The 19,454-nt window shown below is 50.2% G+C and overlaps 2 protein-coding genes across 2 annotated transcripts in view; both read left to right on the top strand.

Annotated features, from left to right (window-relative positions):
• The window catches only part of LOC126530061 (ubiquitin carboxyl-terminal hydrolase 8-like), a 652,141-nt gene that overhangs the window by 226,775 nt on the left and 405,912 nt on the right, over positions 1-19,454 (top strand). The gene's annotated exons all lie outside the window — the stretch shown is intronic.
• Positions 4,766-19,454, top strand: part of LOC129384536 (uncharacterized) — a 95,068-nt gene continuing 80,379 nt past the window's right edge. The window contains exon 1 of the mRNA XM_072288162.1: positions 4,766-4,811. Within this exon, the coding sequence (XP_072144263.1) occupies positions 4,793-4,811 (19 nt within the window). The 5' untranslated portion in view covers positions 4,766-4,792. The remainder of the gene's footprint in view (positions 4,812-19,454) is intronic.

Genomic DNA, 19,454 nt, shown 5'->3' on the forward strand with positions numbered 1-19,454 from the left:
TGCAACAGGGAGTAGGGTGTGCGGAAGTGCGAGATTTCTTTCAAGCATTACGTGAGTACTCGTGCAAAACGCGTAGACGCAGTCAGGAACAGGTGGAAATGAGTTCACGGTAACGTACTTGATAGATTGCGGTGGCAGGAGGATGTGATCAAGGGATAATATGGGCGTTCTGTCTCTTGTGGAATGTCACAGCTCTGGGGCAATAGCAGTTGAATCACACTGGACGCGCAGTCAGAGAGGGCGCAATAAGGTGATAAGAATTCTAATCCTAGTATAATGTCGTGAGGGCACTGGTCCAAGACTGCAAACAAAAATTGGAGGACGCTTAAGCTTCGCCTCCAAGAGTGTAACGCGGCAGCGTTCCCGTCGACCCGCCAAGGGGTGTAAGACAATGCGCTACCGCGCAGCGATCACTTACGAGGCGCCCCGCATCGGACCTCGCACCCACTAATCACGCGGTGAGCGTCGGGCAACGCAGCGTTCGGCGCGGCAACGAAACGTGCGCCTGAGCAAGCGTAACGAACCAAAGAACTCGGTGTCTCGGAGGGAGAAACGATCTACGCGAGCCAAACGTGACACCCGGGCCGCGACGCGCCTCCGCACCGGTCCCCGCACAGCTCCAATGCGCGCGTGGCGCGCCAGCTGTCGGGGCAGCGCCGTACATTGCGAGGAGGGGTTCTTCTGTGTTTGCCGCAAGATGGCTCTGCGTGTGCGGAAAGCGCAGAAGAAATATAGCACAAACTTACTTCGCTACGCGTTTAACTGCGACTTCTGTAACTTACATGCTCATAATTACCGATATACACAGCAGTATAGCTTTCTACGGCACGTTTTTAAGGCAACACCGCATTCACTAGAAGCGTTTTTGTCCCACTTTGAACGATCGAACTCATTGCTGAGTGGTAGCCTCTCCGTCTCACACTCCGGAGACCCTGGTTCGATTCCCACCTAACCCATCTTGCAAGTTGTTTTATTTATGAGTTGCTTTCCGGGATTTTTCGCTCGCGGCCTACGCCGCCGACGCCGACACTGGCTTTTCTGCGACACGAGCTCCTTAACGCTGTCGCGTTAAAAGAGTAGTAAAGTACCCCGTGATGCTGACGCGAGCAGTGCATATTTTGAGCATGGTGAGCATTCCTCCATGGGCGACGCGGGCGGTTCGTGATGGGGCCGGCGTGTGTGCTTTGTCCAGGCGGTGGCGCAATTGTGCACTCATCACAGATAACTGCACAACAGTGCAGTTATCTGTTAGGATAACTAAAAGCCCGAATGTTTAGGCCATCGACTACAACGTCAATCAAGGTTTGTCTGGTCGGTAAAGGGAGTACACGATTTCCAGGTCGGATCGTCAGTGCAGTATTACCTCCGGGAGCTGCAACAGTTTGCTTTCCGAAGAAGAGCGTCGGAGGTTCGTTGGCGACGGCGGGGGACGAGCCTGAGGCGATAGGGACGATGGCCGGTGAGCTGGTGGTGAACTGGACGGCTGACAGCGGGATGAGGGTGAAAAACGTTTCTATGCAGCAGTCACGCCGGTGTTGGCCGGTTGCTGGTCAATGAAGGCTGGGAACGGCGTCGACACAGTCCGGAACACTAATGACCATAGGTAGGTAGTGGCAGCTAAAAAGCGATACGGCTGCGGCAATGGCGGGAAATGTGACCGATTCGACGGTAGGCAAATCAGATTGTTCAATCATCTACAGTTCGCCCTTCGCCACCACTGGCAAGGCAAAGGATGACATCGATCAGAGAGTTGTGTAGCTGGAGTAGAGCAGGCGAATGAACTCGAAGATTTTGGAATTCTTCGGGGACTGTTGCTTGGACAAGTGGTATCGCGGGCAAGCTGTTGGGATCACCGACGCGTGAGCAAAGGATGGCAGGTGACATTGCTGCAGTTTTGCGCCGAACAATTCGTGTCACGTCTTCTGAAGTCGAAAGTCGCTGCCATCTGCTGCCCTCGCATGAGGAAGCCGCAGTTGTGTTCGGCAAGCGGGTGAAAGACGTTGCAATGGGGCGTCTCGCTACCTGCTCGAAGCTTTGGCATTCCTTGATAATATTGTTACGTGTAGAAAGACACAGACGCAAAAGGCTATTTGCGCGCTATTTACGCCAGAGCGCCAGGCCGACATTTTCTCGCGCCAAGGGCACAGACCCACTTCGTCGTCGTTCTCGCGGCGGCTCGTCTCTTGGGTATCTACCGATAATATCGTAATAATATCACAGATTCTCGCACAATTCTTGCACATTAACAAGTTGAAAGCATCGTCAGCGATGCCTCTCAAAACATGGACAAGCTTGTCTGACACGCGCATATCACTGTCAGCCTTGCGGTACAGAGCAAGCACGTCCTGGATGTAAGTGATTAATGATTCCGTGGACGTTTCCGCACGAGTCACTAGGTCTTTGTTAGTGGCGTTCTTCGGCTCGAACGGATGGCCAAACAAGTGCTTGAGCTTGTGTTTGCAAGTTTTCCAATTCGTAACTTCATCTTCGTTGTTGCCAAGCCACATCCTCACCATGCCTTGGAAGTATAACATCAGGTTGGCCTACATTACGGTTGCAAGCATCCCATCTGTTATGGGTACTCGCACTCTCATAAATGGCGATCCAGCACTCTAAAAACAGTTTACACCCTTTGGGTTGTATTTTGTCCCCAAAGAATAATCGTCATCTCTCTTGGCCGCATTTCCTTTCTTTAACGCTGCGAGCCCGGTACTTCCTAGTCACGAACGGCTTGCGTGTTAAAAGCTTGGCACATCATTCTCGACAGGAAAGTAGCGAGCGCTGAGTTTTCAAGCGATGAAACCCAAGCAAGGCAGATGACCAATATTGTTTGGGGACAAGGTAAGCCCCAAAGGGTGTAAACTTTTTTTAGAGTGAATCGTCCACGTCGACGTTGTCAGTGCCGCAGAACGTTCACTCAACTTTCGGACACGCCAGGACAACGGTTGGGATAGACGCCGCAGGCGCAGGCCCCTGCTCCTTCGTCATGATGTGAATACCGAGACGACGATCACTGCAGAGTCCCGTAGTCACTTTTTGGCTACCCAACACCTTCACCAAAATGCCACCGAGCAGAATTAGTGAATAGTAGGTGTATTTACAAGTATACACAAGGTGCAGCAACACTGCATTCTCAAGATGGCTGCCCAAACCAGCCGCACGCTCTTTTAGACAAATCGCCTTTGTTCATAGTCACATTATGTCCCACTGCTCCATAACAATTTCGACACAAGTTGGCGAGAGGTCCTGTGACGCGGCACATACCCATTTCGTTCATGGCGGAGCTTGCCATAGTATTGGCGGGAAAAGCGTTCATTGATGAGCGTCACATACCCATTGCATCTGTGGTGCAGCCTGCTAATGCGCCGGGTTGTTGTCCTTGAGGAACCCTTGTAACGTGGGTTTTATTTTGATTAGCATCGAAGAAATGTAAGCGATGTTTTTCGTCGTTGTAAACTGGCACATTTCTAGTGGCGCGTACCTAGTTAGCCAAGGAAGGCGTCACAGACGTTCAGTGAAGAACGGTGCGCACCTACTGGCACATATACAATTGAGGGTATACCCTGTTGCCCGAGTTGACTTGACAGAGGTTCAATGAAAATCAGCGCAAACTAGGTGGAAAAAAGCAGCAATCTGAGTTGGCTTTAAAGAAATTCTAAATGCCGTGCTAACCAGTACCGCGTGTACAGTGACCCATGTCGGCTTGAATGAGGTTTGTTGAAGAATGACCAGTATATACAAATTGTGACATACTCAGTGGCCTAAGTTGTTCCGATGGTTGGTTTCGGATCCTATTACCTAAGCACAGCAACCCGATGCGCTAACCATTCGAGCGCGGACTATCACGTGACCTAGGCAGGATACCAGGCAGGAAAACGGTTAAATACAAACATAGATAGATAGATAGATAGATAGATAGATAGATAGATAGATAGATAGATAGATAGATAGATAGATAGATAGATAGATAGATAGATAGATAGATAGATAGATAGATAGATAGACAGACAGACAGACAGACAGACAGACAGACAGACAGACAGACAGACAGACAGACAGACAGACAGATAGATAGATAGATAGATAGATAGATAGATAGATAGATAGATAGATAGATAGATAGATAGATAGATAGATAGATAGATAGATAGATAGATAGATAGATAGATAGATAGATAGACAGACAGACAGACCCGTATATACAAATTGTGACATAGTCAGTGGCCTAAGTTGTTTCGATGGCTGGTTTCGAATCCTGTTACTTAGGCGCAGCAACACGATGCGCTAGCCATTCGAGCGCACACTATCATGTGACCCAGGCAGGAAAACCAGGCGGGAAAACGGTTAAATACAAGCATAGATAGATAGATAGATAGATAGTTAGATAGATAGACAGACAGACAGACAGACAGACAGACAGACAGACAGACAGACAGACAGACAGACAGACAGACAGACAGACAGACAGACAGACAGACAGACAGACAGACAGACAGATAGATAGATAGATAGATAGATAGATAGATAGATAGATAGATAGATAGATAGATAGATAGATAGATAGATAGATAGATAGATAGATAGATAGATAGATAGATAGATAGATAGATAGATAGATAGATAGATAGATAGCCCCGGAATGTGCGTGAAGTGCCCCTAGAATCCCAACCCATTGATAAATAAGCAATACAGAAATGATATCATAATGAAGGAAATGAGTAAAGCCATCTTTCTCTCTCTCTCTCTTCATGCGACCAGAATATACAAGGAGTGGGCTGGAGACGAAAGAGCCATGCCAATTGAGGACGTTGGTAAGCCGTGCGACATCCCTATTACTTTATTCGGATACCTCCAATACGCGAAGGCGTCACAGAACAGAGGGAGTGATGACGAAAGATCAAAAGTTACATGATGAAGTCACAGCGTACGATATTCATCGATGGCGGCTTTAAAAGAAGCAATATTTATGCCATTGGCGATGGGAGGTGATCCATCTGTCCCCATCAGTCGCATTCTTCGGGATGAACGAGTACAAAGAAACAATTTAGTTTGACGAAAAGCTGCGCCTACTTTCTTACTGTGGCCTGTATGGGTCGACGCACATGAGGGCTCACTTAAGCAGTTCGTTTCTTAGTCCTGCATTATGATAGATTTTATGAAATGTCGATAAACGACAGGTTTCGCAGCGTAGCAGATGGTTAGGAAGGTATAGGGACGCATTTATTGACGACACACTTGAGAAACAAGAATATTTACATAATATAAAGGGCCTAATAAAAATCTGTAGATATTCAATTTCGTCAATAAAATACTCGTGACTTCGATCCTACACCACACATATTTATTCCAACTGAGAGCGTAAAGCGGTTTATAGTGTTACTATAACTGATGATGCTGGTCTCGAAAAGTTGTGACGTATGTAACGTAACATTCTAATAGCGTTAGTGACTAGATAATTAAGGAGCGATTTTCACAAAGGATTAGCTCCTATGCGTACTCCTAGATATTTAAATGAAGTTACTCCATCTAGCAAAGAATTGCCAATGTTCTGAATATGAGGGTTAGATGGAGCTGCTTTCTGATTGATTGTCGATTGAGCCGCATTGATTTGCATTTGTTAGGAAGAAGGTGTAACTGCCAGACATCGCGCCAGTTTCTAATCACGTCAGACGGATGTTGAGAAATATTGGAGTCGGAAGTATTTGCACAGCGGGTTATACACTAGTCAGCGTTTAACCTAATAGATGACTGAACAAAATTAGGCAAGTAGTTATTATACATTTAAATGAAAGGAGTCTCGACAACAAATTCTTGCGAAATAAGAATCGCAGTCGTCAGCAGTTACGTATTTTTATATGTTAACAAGTACGTTTCAACCCAAGCTAAAATTTCAGGGTGGACATCTGATTGGCTTTGTCTAAAACGTACACATAGCTGTTAACAGAGAATGTCAAGACTTTTGAGAAAATCAAGAGATATGCATTCGATTAGGGATCCATTGTCAACAGTGCAGAAAACATTAGTAAAACAAATTAACGGCGTTTAAAAAAATATTTTGGAAGCCATGCGGTTTTGATTTATAGTCATTTATCTCTGATTTAAAAGCCTAAACCTACACTTTAAACACGTAAACTTGTTGATGGGTGCCAGCGTCAGCCCTTTGGCCCAGTTCACTAGTTCACTAGATCTGTCTTTAGAATGCATTTTGTCTAGATTCAGTAGCCCCCCCCCCCCCCCGTTCCCTTTAACGAACATCAAGATAAAACGTCGCGGTCTGCACCACGTTTCTCTGCGAAGACGATCCTCTTCAGCGCGACGCTTCTTTCGGGCCTGGGTGTCCTCGACGCTGAGAGCACGTTTTGGAGCCAGTTTTCTGGTGCGTGTTTATTATGCTCCTTCTGCATACCTGGCCAGCACGCTGTTGAGACGCCAGCTCCAAGCGTTCCGTTCAGGTTGCGGTCTATTGTAATGTTTACACTATCACAACCCACCACCGGCATTTTAGTCGCATAGGAAAGCAAGCAGATCACTTGCCGTACGCGCAAACCATGAAACATTGCAGCGGTGGTGCCAGTCGTGATGCGCGAGTGTGAGCGCTCTCTGGTAGTGTGCAAGAAACAAAGAAGCACACGCATGCAAGACTTAGCGTGCATGTATTCATGGATGAATGCTATGAGCGTCAACAAGCTTTTGTTGTCATAATGCCTAATGGGCTACCTATGCTTTGTAATGTAAGACCAGAAAGACGAGCGCCATCTGGGGGTGTTCCAAGAAACCCAGTGGCACGTACGGCAAGACCATCGCAGCAGTAGCAGCGCCCGGAATGTCGGGAAAGCTTTGCTTTAAAACATTTTTTTCGCATTAATGTGCATTTGAAGTAGCACATTCACTTGTGCATTGGTTTTTGGTGATGGCCTTCCACCCGCTAAGAAAAGTGAAACGTTAACGTTCTGTGCCAGACGCGCCTGCCTGTATTAGAACATTCTCGATCCTTGTAGTGAATTCTGTCTGCTACCTGTGTTATCGCCAAACATTTTGTAATCCTACTGCATGCGTGACACGCATAGTACAACGTGTGCTAGTACCAGTAAACGCGTTGGAATTCTAGATGAGTCGAATATAAATAGACGGCACATCTGACACGCAGATCAGATTCCGCTATTGTTCTGTCTTAAGGTTACTTGTATTTATGAACACAGGTTCCCGTATGAACACAGGTATGAACACAGGTTATGAACACAGTTTTGTGACTCGCCGATGGTCTGCTTCTTCCACGTCACAACAACTTGGTATCTGGTAGAGGTACTTCACCGCTCATATAGTGGAGACATTCGTCAAGCCGTAAAACAAGTCTATACCATGAAGACATCGTCCCGAACCATCGAGCTAGCCACAGGCTATATAACTTCCGGAAACCTGGACTTCTTTCCGAGAATGAATTAATGAAACCACGTTTATTCCACATTAAAATGCGCCGAAGACGCTGCGGTGGAAAGAGGAGGGGTGTTATTGAATAAGGGGGAAGGGTAAGGCTGCCTCCGTTTTATTAATGAACGTCCTGGAGGCAACTAAGTGGGGGCCGCATGACGCTTGTGGCTGTCGCGGAGCCGATCGCCTAGAGGTGGTGCTGCAGGGTCCTGGAGGAACAGCAGCAGTGCTCGCCAGAGCTCGATGGCATGGTCCGGAGACGTGGTATCCGGGCATTCCCAAGTCCGAAGAGAAGAAGGCCAGGGTCCCCGCTGTATGGGGGCCAGGGCACGAAGCCTTGGTGGGACGTAGTGGGGGCACTCCCAACAAAGGTGGTTGAGATCAGCACGACATCTGCACATGGAACAAACCCACTTACGGGTGGTGGTTTGCCACTCTTGTCGAAACAGTTCAACAAGTGAGGAGTAAGGAGGGTGCTTGTCTGGATTCTCCGAAGCAAGACTGACTCTAGCGGTGTGAATACCTTCGGTGGAAGTGACGGTATAGAGAGTGGATTGCCCACTGCTGCGAGGTAGGCGGCACGTCGTTGTTTGGTCGCATGCTTGTCTGCCATTGGGTCTGCTACCTCAGGTGTGGTAGCTAGGAGAGGATAATGATTATCGGAGGCTCTGGCTAGCGCGGTAGAGAGATGAGCACGCCAGGCTATGAGCCTTCTCGTTTCCAGGAATACCGCAGTGCGCAGGGACCCAGTGAATGGTAATATCGTGACCGCATTCGCGGAGCAGGCGTGCCTGGTGCCGGATCTTCTGCAGTACGGGATCTGTGTAAATAACATTAGCACATACCCGATGGGCAGCCTGGGAATCTGTGTACCAAGGCCAAGGAAAAGTCAGCAGCCACGATGATAGCCCAAGTGTCGCCATCAGCAGCGATCGTACTCCAGCAAACCGTGGAGCTTCATTAGAAGAGCCCGAGACCTGGTTTGAGACGTTCGAGATATATCAAAATTCAAGGAATGTAAACATGAGCACAAGCTGCGCTACGTCTTCTTTTATTTGGCAGACGTCAACAGGACGTGGATCGAAAATCAAGACTCCTCTCTGACAACATGCGATCTGTTCAGCAGGAACTTCTTAAAGACCTGCAGGAACGTCATCAGAAGAGAAAGGTTCGAACTTCTGCCCAATGGAAACGTCGCCATCCTCAAGGAAGAAAGTTTTTCACCATGCCAACCTCAGCATAACCAAAGAAACGAAGGCTTGTTTTCTGATGCGTGGCGTGAAACAAGAACTCTTCGCCGAAACGGTGAGCAACCTCGAAGACCGTAGCAAATTTTTTTCTCAAAGGCCTCGATGATTAAGAAGACGATACAAACGCGCACTAGACAATACGATCGACGCACATTTCCAGACTATGCACAAGTTCAAGCGCTCTGCTCTGACAGTCTGTGGGAGATGCTAGGACCAGTTTTGCGCTGATAACTATGAAGGGTGTTTCCAGCGTCGCAGCGACAGGTTGCTTCCATTGCTGACATTGTCCGCGAAGAAATGCAGCAGTCGCAGAGAGCTCCTTAATTGCGGCAACCTTAGCCGTAAGTGATGAGGTATCCAACCGTCGCGCGCCATCAGCTTCCGTCTTGACGCCGACGCCAGGGCCCCGTCACGCCGCTGTTGCGTAACCAGCCGCCGCCGCCGCCATACCGCCCGCCTGTCAGCCCGGTGAAGGCTTGCTTGCGCTTCTGGCGCCTATCGCCGCAAGCCGCACCGAGCGCAGACCGCCCGCCATTCATGGCCGTGCTTACGTCACGAGGAGCGGCCGCGAGCGTCTACCTGTGTTCGGCTACCGCACAAACATGACGCTGGCTCGAAGCGAAGCCGAGCGCGAGGCCCCTAGGCTACAGCGGCAGTTTTTTATGTGTGTGTGGTTTTTGTGATCACTACAAGAGTTATCCAGTACCCGCAGTGATATTTGTTGAATGCAGCAAGTCGCTGTACCCTTCCTAACTTCTTCAGCACGTGCGATCGCCAACGGAAACAGACGGATGTGTGCTTTGTTTATGCGAGGATTGGAATGAATGAAACCGCCGATATCGTGTTTTGGGCCGCTTTTGCCTGTGCATTACGAACGCGAATGCCGTCGCATATACATGCATTCTAAGCATGACAAATGTTTGGTACGCAACAAAATGAAAAGACTGCGGTTGCCAACCTCAGCGTATGAAGTTTGTAAGTGTTGTGTATGCCCGTTCCATCGCTGCGAATATCATACGCGTATGTTTGGGCAGTGCTGGTTTGTGTTTAAGAAATGATGATAGGATCTGTAGCGATGAGATTTATTATCGTGTCATCGCAGTAATTCGTAACGGACAGCTTGTGTCTTGCTTAGTGTGAGCTGTTTTGCGAGCTGCAATGTGCATTGGTGACCGCGAACACGTACAAAACGTTCGAGTGCTAAAGTTCTTACTTTTAAGAAAGTGTAAGTGTACTGTGATGTGTAATTGAAATGTGTCGCAGTGGTGCTAGGCGTAGAAGTGTTTGTTTTATACAACGTGCGTATGCTCTGAAGGGAACCGCGCATAAGCGTGGCTGGTCGAGCTTTGGTTCCAGCTTGTCTGCCTCGTTAACGTATCTTTTTCTTTTTGCAGAAGCTTTTTCTGTACTACGAAGCTATTTCTAATTGGTGAGAAGAATGTGGGGAGCAGCCTAAAAGTTACATGCGTACATAAGCGCGGTAGTGAAATGTGGAAACACGTATAGCATTGTTGTCATAAACGCGAACTTCGTGCACTCTTCATTTTTGTCCTGTGCGAATTGGTGTTAAGAGCAGCAATCCTGAGTTGGATTTCTAGATTACGCGAAGTATAGTGTTATATTGGGGGATGTGAGCGCCTTGCATACGAAAGGACTTAAACTGCTTGTTTGTTGCTGGTGTCCGAGTACGCACTCTGTTAGTATGAGTGTACCACATATTCTTTTTCTGTCACTTGCATGCGGTTCTCACTTGTCACTTGTAAGCAGTGCAGAAGCGTCGCTGGTCGCTTGTGCATGCCCTTATGCATCTCAATATAAGTATTGTATCAAGCCACATTTCCTTGCTTTGTACACGTGTCGTTTCTTTACAGAGTTTTCTCTGTACATTTTACATTTTATGAAGAGGGGAGGCTAGGGAACAGCTTACAGCTTATATTACTGCTCCACGTATCGCAATTATTTTATGCTAAGCGTCGTGTGCTGTAATATAAACTATGCAGTTGCACTGCATGCGATTTTTTGAGGATGTGACGACCCGGCAAAGCACCTTCTCTGCCTCTGCCCAACCTTTCGCACTCAGAAATGTGCTCTGCGAGCTATATTCCATCTCAGTAGTTCCTCGAAGCACTCTGAAAGCTGCAGGGCTCCTTAGCCATCGTTTTGATACGTGCACCACTGTTGGTGAAGTGACCAAAGAAATGTTTTTGTTTTGTAAGTATAGGCTGCGTTTCCAAGAATTTCACTGCAGGGCTTCGCTCCATCGACAGGCTTTCAGAGCAGTTCAATGCAGTCTCCTTAGCCAGCTTTACTAAGAGCGAACGCCCTGATGAATATTCACACGTGCCACACGGTTCGCTCAACGTCTATTTGGCGATTGCTCACCACCGTCATCACATACCATACTAGAGCGGAGTAGTAAATTAATAATGCAGTGAATGATTAGGCTTTCTTAGTGTTCCGCATTGTCAACACATCACCAGCGCTGTCACCAGCGCTCGGTGCTGCCTCTGTAATCCTAGCAGCGTAAAAAAAAACAGCTGATCTCAATAATATTGTGACATGGTGACGAAGATGATGTTTTAATCATCTTCGGAAGAAGGTGATGTTCTGGGTTTCGCGCGCTGGCTACCATCTTGTCAGCTGATATAATTATTGTAAATATTCTGCAAATGTTTTTTTTTCTTTTTTTTATGCAAGGGTAAATGCCTCAGGGCATACAGGGGTATGGGATGGGGGTGAATAAGGATGATTAAATGAATGAAAAAAGATTTGATGACTTTATGAAGTCCAAAAGGGATCGATAATGCGGTCCCTGCGTCCAAGCAGCGTAATCTCTCGGATTATGCGGCAGGAGTCCCGCTGCTGCGAGGTGCCGAAGCCTCGTCGGTTTCAGTGCAGGGCAAACCCACAGAAGGTGGTGGATGTCGGCTTCAGCATTTCGCGGTTGCAGAGTGAACACTCAGGACGAGGATATAACGGGCGAAAGTGCGACCACTTCCTAGTCACGGCAGGAGTGAGGGCAACCCCGACCCGGATCCTCCGAAGCGCAACCTCCTCTGCACGGGTAAGACCGCGGGGAAGGTTTACCGCACACGGAGGTATGAGAGCACGTGTGCGGCGCCAGAGGTGCTCCTTTCTTGTTAAAAGGAGGGTGGCATCATCTAGGTGAAAGAGTTGAGGCAGTGATGGTGGAGAGGTCGCTAGACGGGTCGCAGAATCCGCACGGCTTTGGAAGCTTAGAAGGTCGCGTGGGATCTACTCGACAGATATTGGCTGCGGGATGCGTTCCGCCAGAAGATGGATCTGTTGGCATATGTCAGGGCTGCGACTGACGCGTCGCAGAAGCCGCGTCGCCTGGAGGGCATCAGTGCGGATGACGATTCGGGCCGTGGGGACCATGGGAAAGGCGGCCACAGAGCACAACGCTTCTCGGACAGCAAGCAGCTCAGCACAAAAGGAGGAAGGAGTTTCTTGGATTTGAAACAGGGTCGTCTTATTAAGGGCAGGTGTGCATGGGCAATAAATTGCAGTGGTTGTTTCACAGTCCTGAATGCTTGCATCAACGTAAAGGACAACGGAGCCAAGCGGCAGGTGGGCATCTTGAGCAATAATTCGGTCACGAAGCGACGCCGCCGCGTGAGTTCATGTCGGGCGATGTATATCAGTTGGCTTGTTATCACTCAGCTGTGCGAAACTCCAGGGAGGAAGAACTGGTGATGGTGATGGTAGAAGCGAGTTCGAGAAAGCCTAAACCCTGAGAGCACACGTTGCGTGTGAAAGGCTGGCCTTAAGCCTGCGAGCATCACGTCGCTGCTGCACCAGCTCATCTAATGTGTTGAGCTGTGCATTTTCTTGGACAGCCACGATCGCTGTGATGCGGGGAAGGCAAGTGATGACCCTCATTGCCTCGCGATTAACAGCCTCAGGGCGATCCCATTGTGCCCTCGTCAAATGCTGGAATTGGACTCGATAAACAAGGCGTGGTTGCACTACCGCCTTCACCATTTGTCGCGCAACATATGAGCTGGCGCCGCCCGTTTTAGGAGCAATGCGCCTAATCAGACCCAACGTCTGAATTGGCTGCTTTTTAGCGATGGAGAGCCAAGCAGTTCCGGTTCCCTACTCGTGTACCATCAGACCCAGAATTTTTATAGTTGAACATTGTTGAAGAGGGCTTCCGGATAGATGAAGACGAATGGGTGTTGCAGAGAGTTTACGCCGGCCCCAGCGATTGGCGACTGACATGTAAGCAGATTTGCTGACGGAAAGCCTAAGGCCGACCGAAGAAGCGTAAGTCGCCAAGATATCTAAAGCTGATTGAAGGGCAGCGGCTTGAGTCTGCAGGTCGTGATGAGTGCTCCATACCGTGATATCATCAGCGTACAACAAGAACTTTATGTCGGGTACATCGTGTAAGCGCCATGCAAGCGGGATGAAAGCAATATTGAATAATGTGGGTGACAATACAGATCCCTGGGGTACGCCACGAAGAGGGACAAATGAGCCGCCGGCGTAACCACTGAAGCGAATCGCAAGATGTCGGTCTTCAAGGTAAGATTTGACAAAATTCCTTGCTCTAGGGGGAAAATGCAGCATGTCAATGGAAGCCAAGATGGCAGCATGACTGATGTTATCATGCGTCTTTTCGATGTCCATAGCGAGGACAGTACGGACACTGTGGCTACCAGTTGACGATAAAACCAAGGATGCCAAGACAGCCAGCCCATCTTCAGTACCTATGGATGGACGGAAACCAATTTGAGCAGGGTGGTAGAAACCGTGTTGCTCTAGCCACCACGACAGTCATGTGGCTAGCATTTTCTCAGCAAGCTTGCGCATCGTTGACGTTAGGGAAATAGGTCGGAAGTTGCCAAGCTCAGTCGGCGGCTTGCTTGGTTTCGGAATCGGGATCACAATAACTGATTTGCAGCCTGGAGGGACAACGCCATCTAGCCATACCTTGTTAATGGTGTCGAGGAGTTGAGGCAGGACCGCGGAACTCAGGTTCTTGTAGGCCTCATAAGTAATAGAGTCTGGACCGGGTGCTCTCTTGCGACTGGTACTATCTATCGCAGCAAGCAACTCAGGCATGGTGAAAGAGCTTGCAATCCCCTCGGAGTCTGCTGTAGATGGTAACCTGTCGATATGTGCCGGAATGCTTGCCAAGGAAGCACCATTGGCTGTTTGAGGCAACACGTCGTACAGCGGGAAAAACTTCCGGGCTGCTTCTCGGGCGAAATCATCCGGCGACAAGCCAGCAGCGAAGCAGGCTGTGGCTGCCACGTCTGGACGGCGGCAACCGTGTTTCATGGCACAGAACGTTCGCCAGAGAAAAGCATTCGATGTCTTGGATGAAAACCGCTCACACCACGTATGCCAGTGCCTCCGCGAGAGGTCGCGTTCATATCTGCGGACTTTAGCAGTAAGGAAATTCAGTCTTGTACGTGCTTGTGCAGAAGTGGGGTCTCGGGTTGCTGCCAGCTCAGCTTGTCCGCGAGCAGCCCACAAGTTGAGCAGGCCGATATCCGGTGCCGGTCGATCGACGTCTACCCAGCTGATGGTTGTAGCTTCATTGAGCGCGCTTTCTATGCGGTCAACAAGTAGTGGTGACGAGTCCACAGGGGTAGCGAAAGTCCACAGACGGAACGAAAGGTGTCCCAGTTGAGCACAGAGCACTTGTGGTGCAATCGGCGGGCCTGCGACGGATGAAGGCCGATGATGATAGGGTGGTGGTCACTACCCCAGCAGTCGGGCTCCAGGTGCCAAGTGGGAGTGCCGGGACCCGACCACCACGTAAGATCTGGTGCGTATGTTGTACGTCGAGCTTGAGGCACAGCCCGCGTTGCTGAATCGGGATGGTTCAGTAGTACAAACAACGCATCCGCGAAGGCGTCCCACACACGCCTACCTCGAGGGCTAGAAGTAGAGTACCCCCAATCTGGGTGAGGGGCGTTGAAATCACCACCAACTAAAATAAGACACGCTGGGTATTGGCGACGGACATTCACTAACCAGCCCAGATTAATTCGTGAAGAAGAGCCACCGGCTGGTCTTATGTAGTATGACACTACCACAACAGTTGTCTTGGGTAACTTCACAGCTATTGCAACTACCTCCTGATATGAGTTACAACAGTTTTCAAGAGAAAGGCAGACCTGAAGATAGCGCGTATCAACATACACTGCCACCTTTCCTGGAGGGGCAGCTCTGTGCACGCCACGGTCACTCATCGAAGGACACACGTATCCACTGAACCCCGGAATGGAAGGCAAGGCGTTGGTCTCCTGTAGTAGCAGGGCCCACACCTGCAGCTTGTTCGTACGTAGACGAGATTTAAGCGCTCCCCCACTTTCGTGGAGAGCCCTCACAGTTCCACTGAAGCACGCCACAAACACCTGTGCCCGCCATTTTGATTACGAGTCCAGGCGTTGTGAAATCACAGATGTCAGGTTGGATAACTGGCTGACCATGAACCGCAAAAGGGATGTTGTAGGGTTATCCGGCAACGGAGCTGAAGACCTGGTAGACTCTGCGACCGATACAGCAGGGCGTGACAGAGACGATGATGCAGCGGAATCGATACTTGTAGTGGTGTGAGATTCCACTGCACGTCGCCGACGCGCAAGTAATTCACGGTGCTGTCGGAGCTTGGATACCTCCGCTAAAAGGCGGGAAATTTGATTGTCAACTGCTGCCATATCATCACGCGGATGTTCCCGCCCGCTCTGCTTCTGTGTAACCAGCGGGCGACGGCGGTCTTTGGGAACTTTGTCACTGTAAGTCTGTTGGGAATGGGGTGCCGGCGGGTCGGGCTCGGAAAGCTCTGGCCAGTCGTCGTCATCCCACTGGAGCGCAGCAAACCGGTTAGATGTCGGCACTGGTTGTGTTGCAGCATACTGAGGCCATTGCTTATGAATCCCGCGACGAACCTTCTGAGTGGCCTTTTGCCTTGTGGGACAAGTTGGAGAAGTGATCTCGTGGTCGTCGGTCTTGCAGAGTCCGCATCGGTAAGACACTGCGCCAGCTAGTACAGGTTCATCTGGCGCTGTAAATGGACAGGATCGGCGCATGTGGCCCGGTCGGAAACAGTTGTAACAATACACGACACTGGGTTTATATGGCCGAGGTCGTAGAATGCAGCCATAGTAGTACAGGCGGGCTGGGGGAGTTCGTGGGCCCTGAAAGGGCGCCCCTTTCCCATGTAACGCGCTTGAATGACACGGTGAGTAGGACAGTAGAGCTCACGCTGGAGAGCAGTCTGGTCCTCGCCATTGTCAACGTTGTAAACGACACAGCGCTGTAAATCCGAACCCTCTACCAGGTACACCTGGCCCGGCACAGTGACTTCGCTTGTTATCGAGAGCCGCTGAAGCGTTTGCAAGCGCTCGACAGCATCCAATGTCGGGAGCCACACAGCGATGGTTTTTGACTTCTTACTGGCCGTGAAGCCGCGGAAGCCTGTGGTGCCAAGACAAGCGTCTAGGTTCACCTGAATAATCCTGTTCGGAATCTCCGTGAGGCTTGTGGGGGCCAGAGCTTTAATGGTTGCTTTATGGCAAACTGAGCCCGGTGTCGACACAACTGGGTGGTCAGTCGTTAGACAGGAACGCTTGCCTTGGCAGCCGCTGTTGGTCGAACACGAATCTGGTGCAGATTGCTCCGAAGGACGCTTCTGAGAACCACGGGGGGCCGACGGCACAAATGGTAGCGCAGAAGACAAGTCCATAGGGGTACTCGGTTCGTCATGCACAACTGGCGCCCCATTCCCGATCGGTGTCTGGGAAGCCATCGCCGGGCTCCGCCCTGAGGGCAGATCACTCACGGTCTGATGTGCATTTTGGGAAGGCGATGGGTGGGCTGTAGCCGAAGGACTTGGAGCAGGAACCAGGAGCTGGGATCCAGGCTCAGGTGTCAATTTCGCGGCTGGTAATGCCGTCGTGACGAGTGGCACCGGCGAATCTACCGCCGCCAGCGCGACACCGGAGGCACTAGGCCTAGTCCCGGTGTACAATTCAGCTGCAGGGCCGATGGTGTGACATTCGTTGAATGTCAATAAACCAGACTGCGCATGAGCGTCCGGAGCGTCCTCAGATGTCTTGGGGTCCAGTCTCTTGATGTATGGAACGTATTTACGCGGAAGGCGAGATTTTCCACAGGAGCGGTGAGCAGCCACCTTAGCAGGGAATCTTCGTCGTCTTCTTCACTTCCTCTATTCTGTAAATGCATGTCTGACTGTTTTTAACCACGTAACATTTTTGGTAGAGGTTGCGGGATCATTATCAAGACAGATTTACGCAGCGGGGGCTCCTTGGCTGCATCTACGATGCCAGCTCAAGGCGAGGATGCTTCGGGCCCATCGGCACCCATGCGCACCGTCATTCTAGCCCAACCCCGCGACCCAGGAACCTTTTCTGGCACCGACGACACTGACGTTGAAGACTGGCTTCAACTATATGAGCGGGTGAGCGCCAGGAACCACTGGGACCAGACCATCATGCTCGCGAATCTGATATTTTACTTTGTGGGCACGGCACGCGTCTGGTTTCAGACCCACGAGGAAGAACTTACCAGCTGGAACACTTGTAAAGAGAAAGTCAAAGATTTGTTTGGCAAGCCAGTTGGACGTCAACGCGCCGCCCAAAAAGACCTCGCTTCGCGTGTCCAGAAGTGCACATAATCCTATCTCACTTACATCCAGGACGTGCTCGCTCTGTGCCGCAAAGTGGATCCGAAGATGTCCGAACCTGATAAGGTTGCACATGTCATTAAGGGCATAGCAGATGATGCCTTCCATCTACTTGTCTTCAAGAATTATTCCACTGTGCAAGCCATCATTACCGAAATGCCGGCGGTTTGAAGAAGCCAAGAGTCGCCGCATTGCCCAGCCATTTCCCGACCTTCCCAACACGGCTGCTACGTCCACCTGCGAAGACCTCCGCAGACCTCCCACACACAATCGCTCTGATGACACTCTCCATGTCATCCGACGTGAAATAGAAGCCGCATCTCCTGTCACGACCCCAACCCATGGGCCCGACAATTGCCAGACGACCGTCTCATTGATACAGTCCGTCGTGCGCCAAGAATTGGCCAACGTTGGCTTGACCAACGTCTGCTCTGTTAATCAGCCTGACTACACTCCGTCCAGCACTGTCATACGCACCCGCAGCCTGAATGCCCCAACGCGGTATCGCAACCCGGCGGAATGGCGTACTTCAGACGACAGGTCTATGTGCTTCACTTGTGGCCGTATCGGCCATATTTCACGTCACTGCCGGTCTTCATGGAATTCGACCCCCTGGTCCTACCACCCATCCCACGGCCCTCATGCTGCTCCCCGGATCGCCCCGCAAACGCAGCCAGCAAATTCTGGCGACACTTCTCGTCCTACCCGCTCTAGCCGCTCTCCTTCGCCACGTCGCCGCTTCTCCCAATCACCCCCATCTCGCCCATCACCGTCCCGTAGTTCCTTCCGGCATACCATTCCGGAAAACTAACGGGTGCAGCACCTCGAGTTGATGATCCCAAACCAACCCGACGCAAAAATCCTCTTTTGACCTAGCCCACACATCGGAACCTAAATTAACTAAACGTAGATGGTGTACCTGTCACGGCTCTGATTGACATTGGCGCGCACGTATCCGTGATGAATGCTCAGCTTCGGAATCGTCTCAAGAAAGTCCTCGCTCCTGCCCCTTCGCCTGCGCTCCGAGTCACCGACGGTGGAACACCAGCCGTTATTGGCATGTGTCCGGCTCGCGTGAGTGTCGCCGGACACCATACTTCTGTTTTATTTTATGTACTAGAGCACTGCCCTCACAACCTCATCCTGAGCCTTGACTTTCTGTCAACACATTCCGCTTTGATAGACTGTTCTGCTGGTGTTGTGCAACTCGCTCTACCTGCTACTATTGACCCTCCAGATACTGCTCCGATACGGCTACATTCCACAGAGCATATTCGCCTCCCTCACCGTGCCGTTACCTACATAGCTGTCTCCGCCGTTCCACCTGTCCCAGACGGTGACTACATCGTATCTCCTAATGCGGATGTCCTGCTCTCGCATAACGTCGCTTTCCCTCACACCGTCGTTACCGTTTCGGACAACACATCCTGCCTTCCGCTTGTGAACTTTGGACTCTGTACACAAGTACTCCCTCGCGGAATACCCCTGGCGCAAATAACGCCAGCCAGAGACTACCACATTTCGGCTTTAACTAGTGACAGCTCCTCGTGTTCAACGTTTGCTTCGGCCCCTGTCCCTTCAGACTTGAATGCCCTAACAAAAATGATTGCTCCCGACCTTCCTGTCCAGCGTGCTCAAGAACTACGTTGCCTCCTTGCCTCATACTGGGACATATTCGACCATAGAGAACGCCCTCTAGGACAAACATCTGTCGTAAAACATCCAATAAACACCGGTGATGCGAGCCCGATCCATCGGCGACCCTACCGCGTCTTGCCTACTGAGCGACATATCATCCAACACGAAGTTGACAAGATGTTGTCACGAGACATCATCGAACTTTCTTGCAGCCCGTGGGCATACCCTGTTGTACTAGTTAAAAAGAAGGACAACGGTTGGCGATTTTGCATCGATTATCGATACCTCAACAAGGTAACAAAGAAATAATTCTATTCACTACCACGCATCGACGATGCCCTGGATTGCCTCCATGGAGCAATATATTTTTCGTCCATCGACCTTCGCTCCGGCTCCTGGCAACTTGCCGTCGATGACATGGACAGCGAGAAGACAGCTTTTATTTATTTATT

Source organism: Dermacentor andersoni, chromosome 5 (assembly GCF_023375885.2).
Source record: "Dermacentor andersoni chromosome 5, qqDerAnde1_hic_scaffold, whole genome shotgun sequence".
NCBI classification, from domain to species: Eukaryota; Metazoa; Arthropoda; class Arachnida; order Ixodida; family Ixodidae; genus Dermacentor; species Dermacentor andersoni.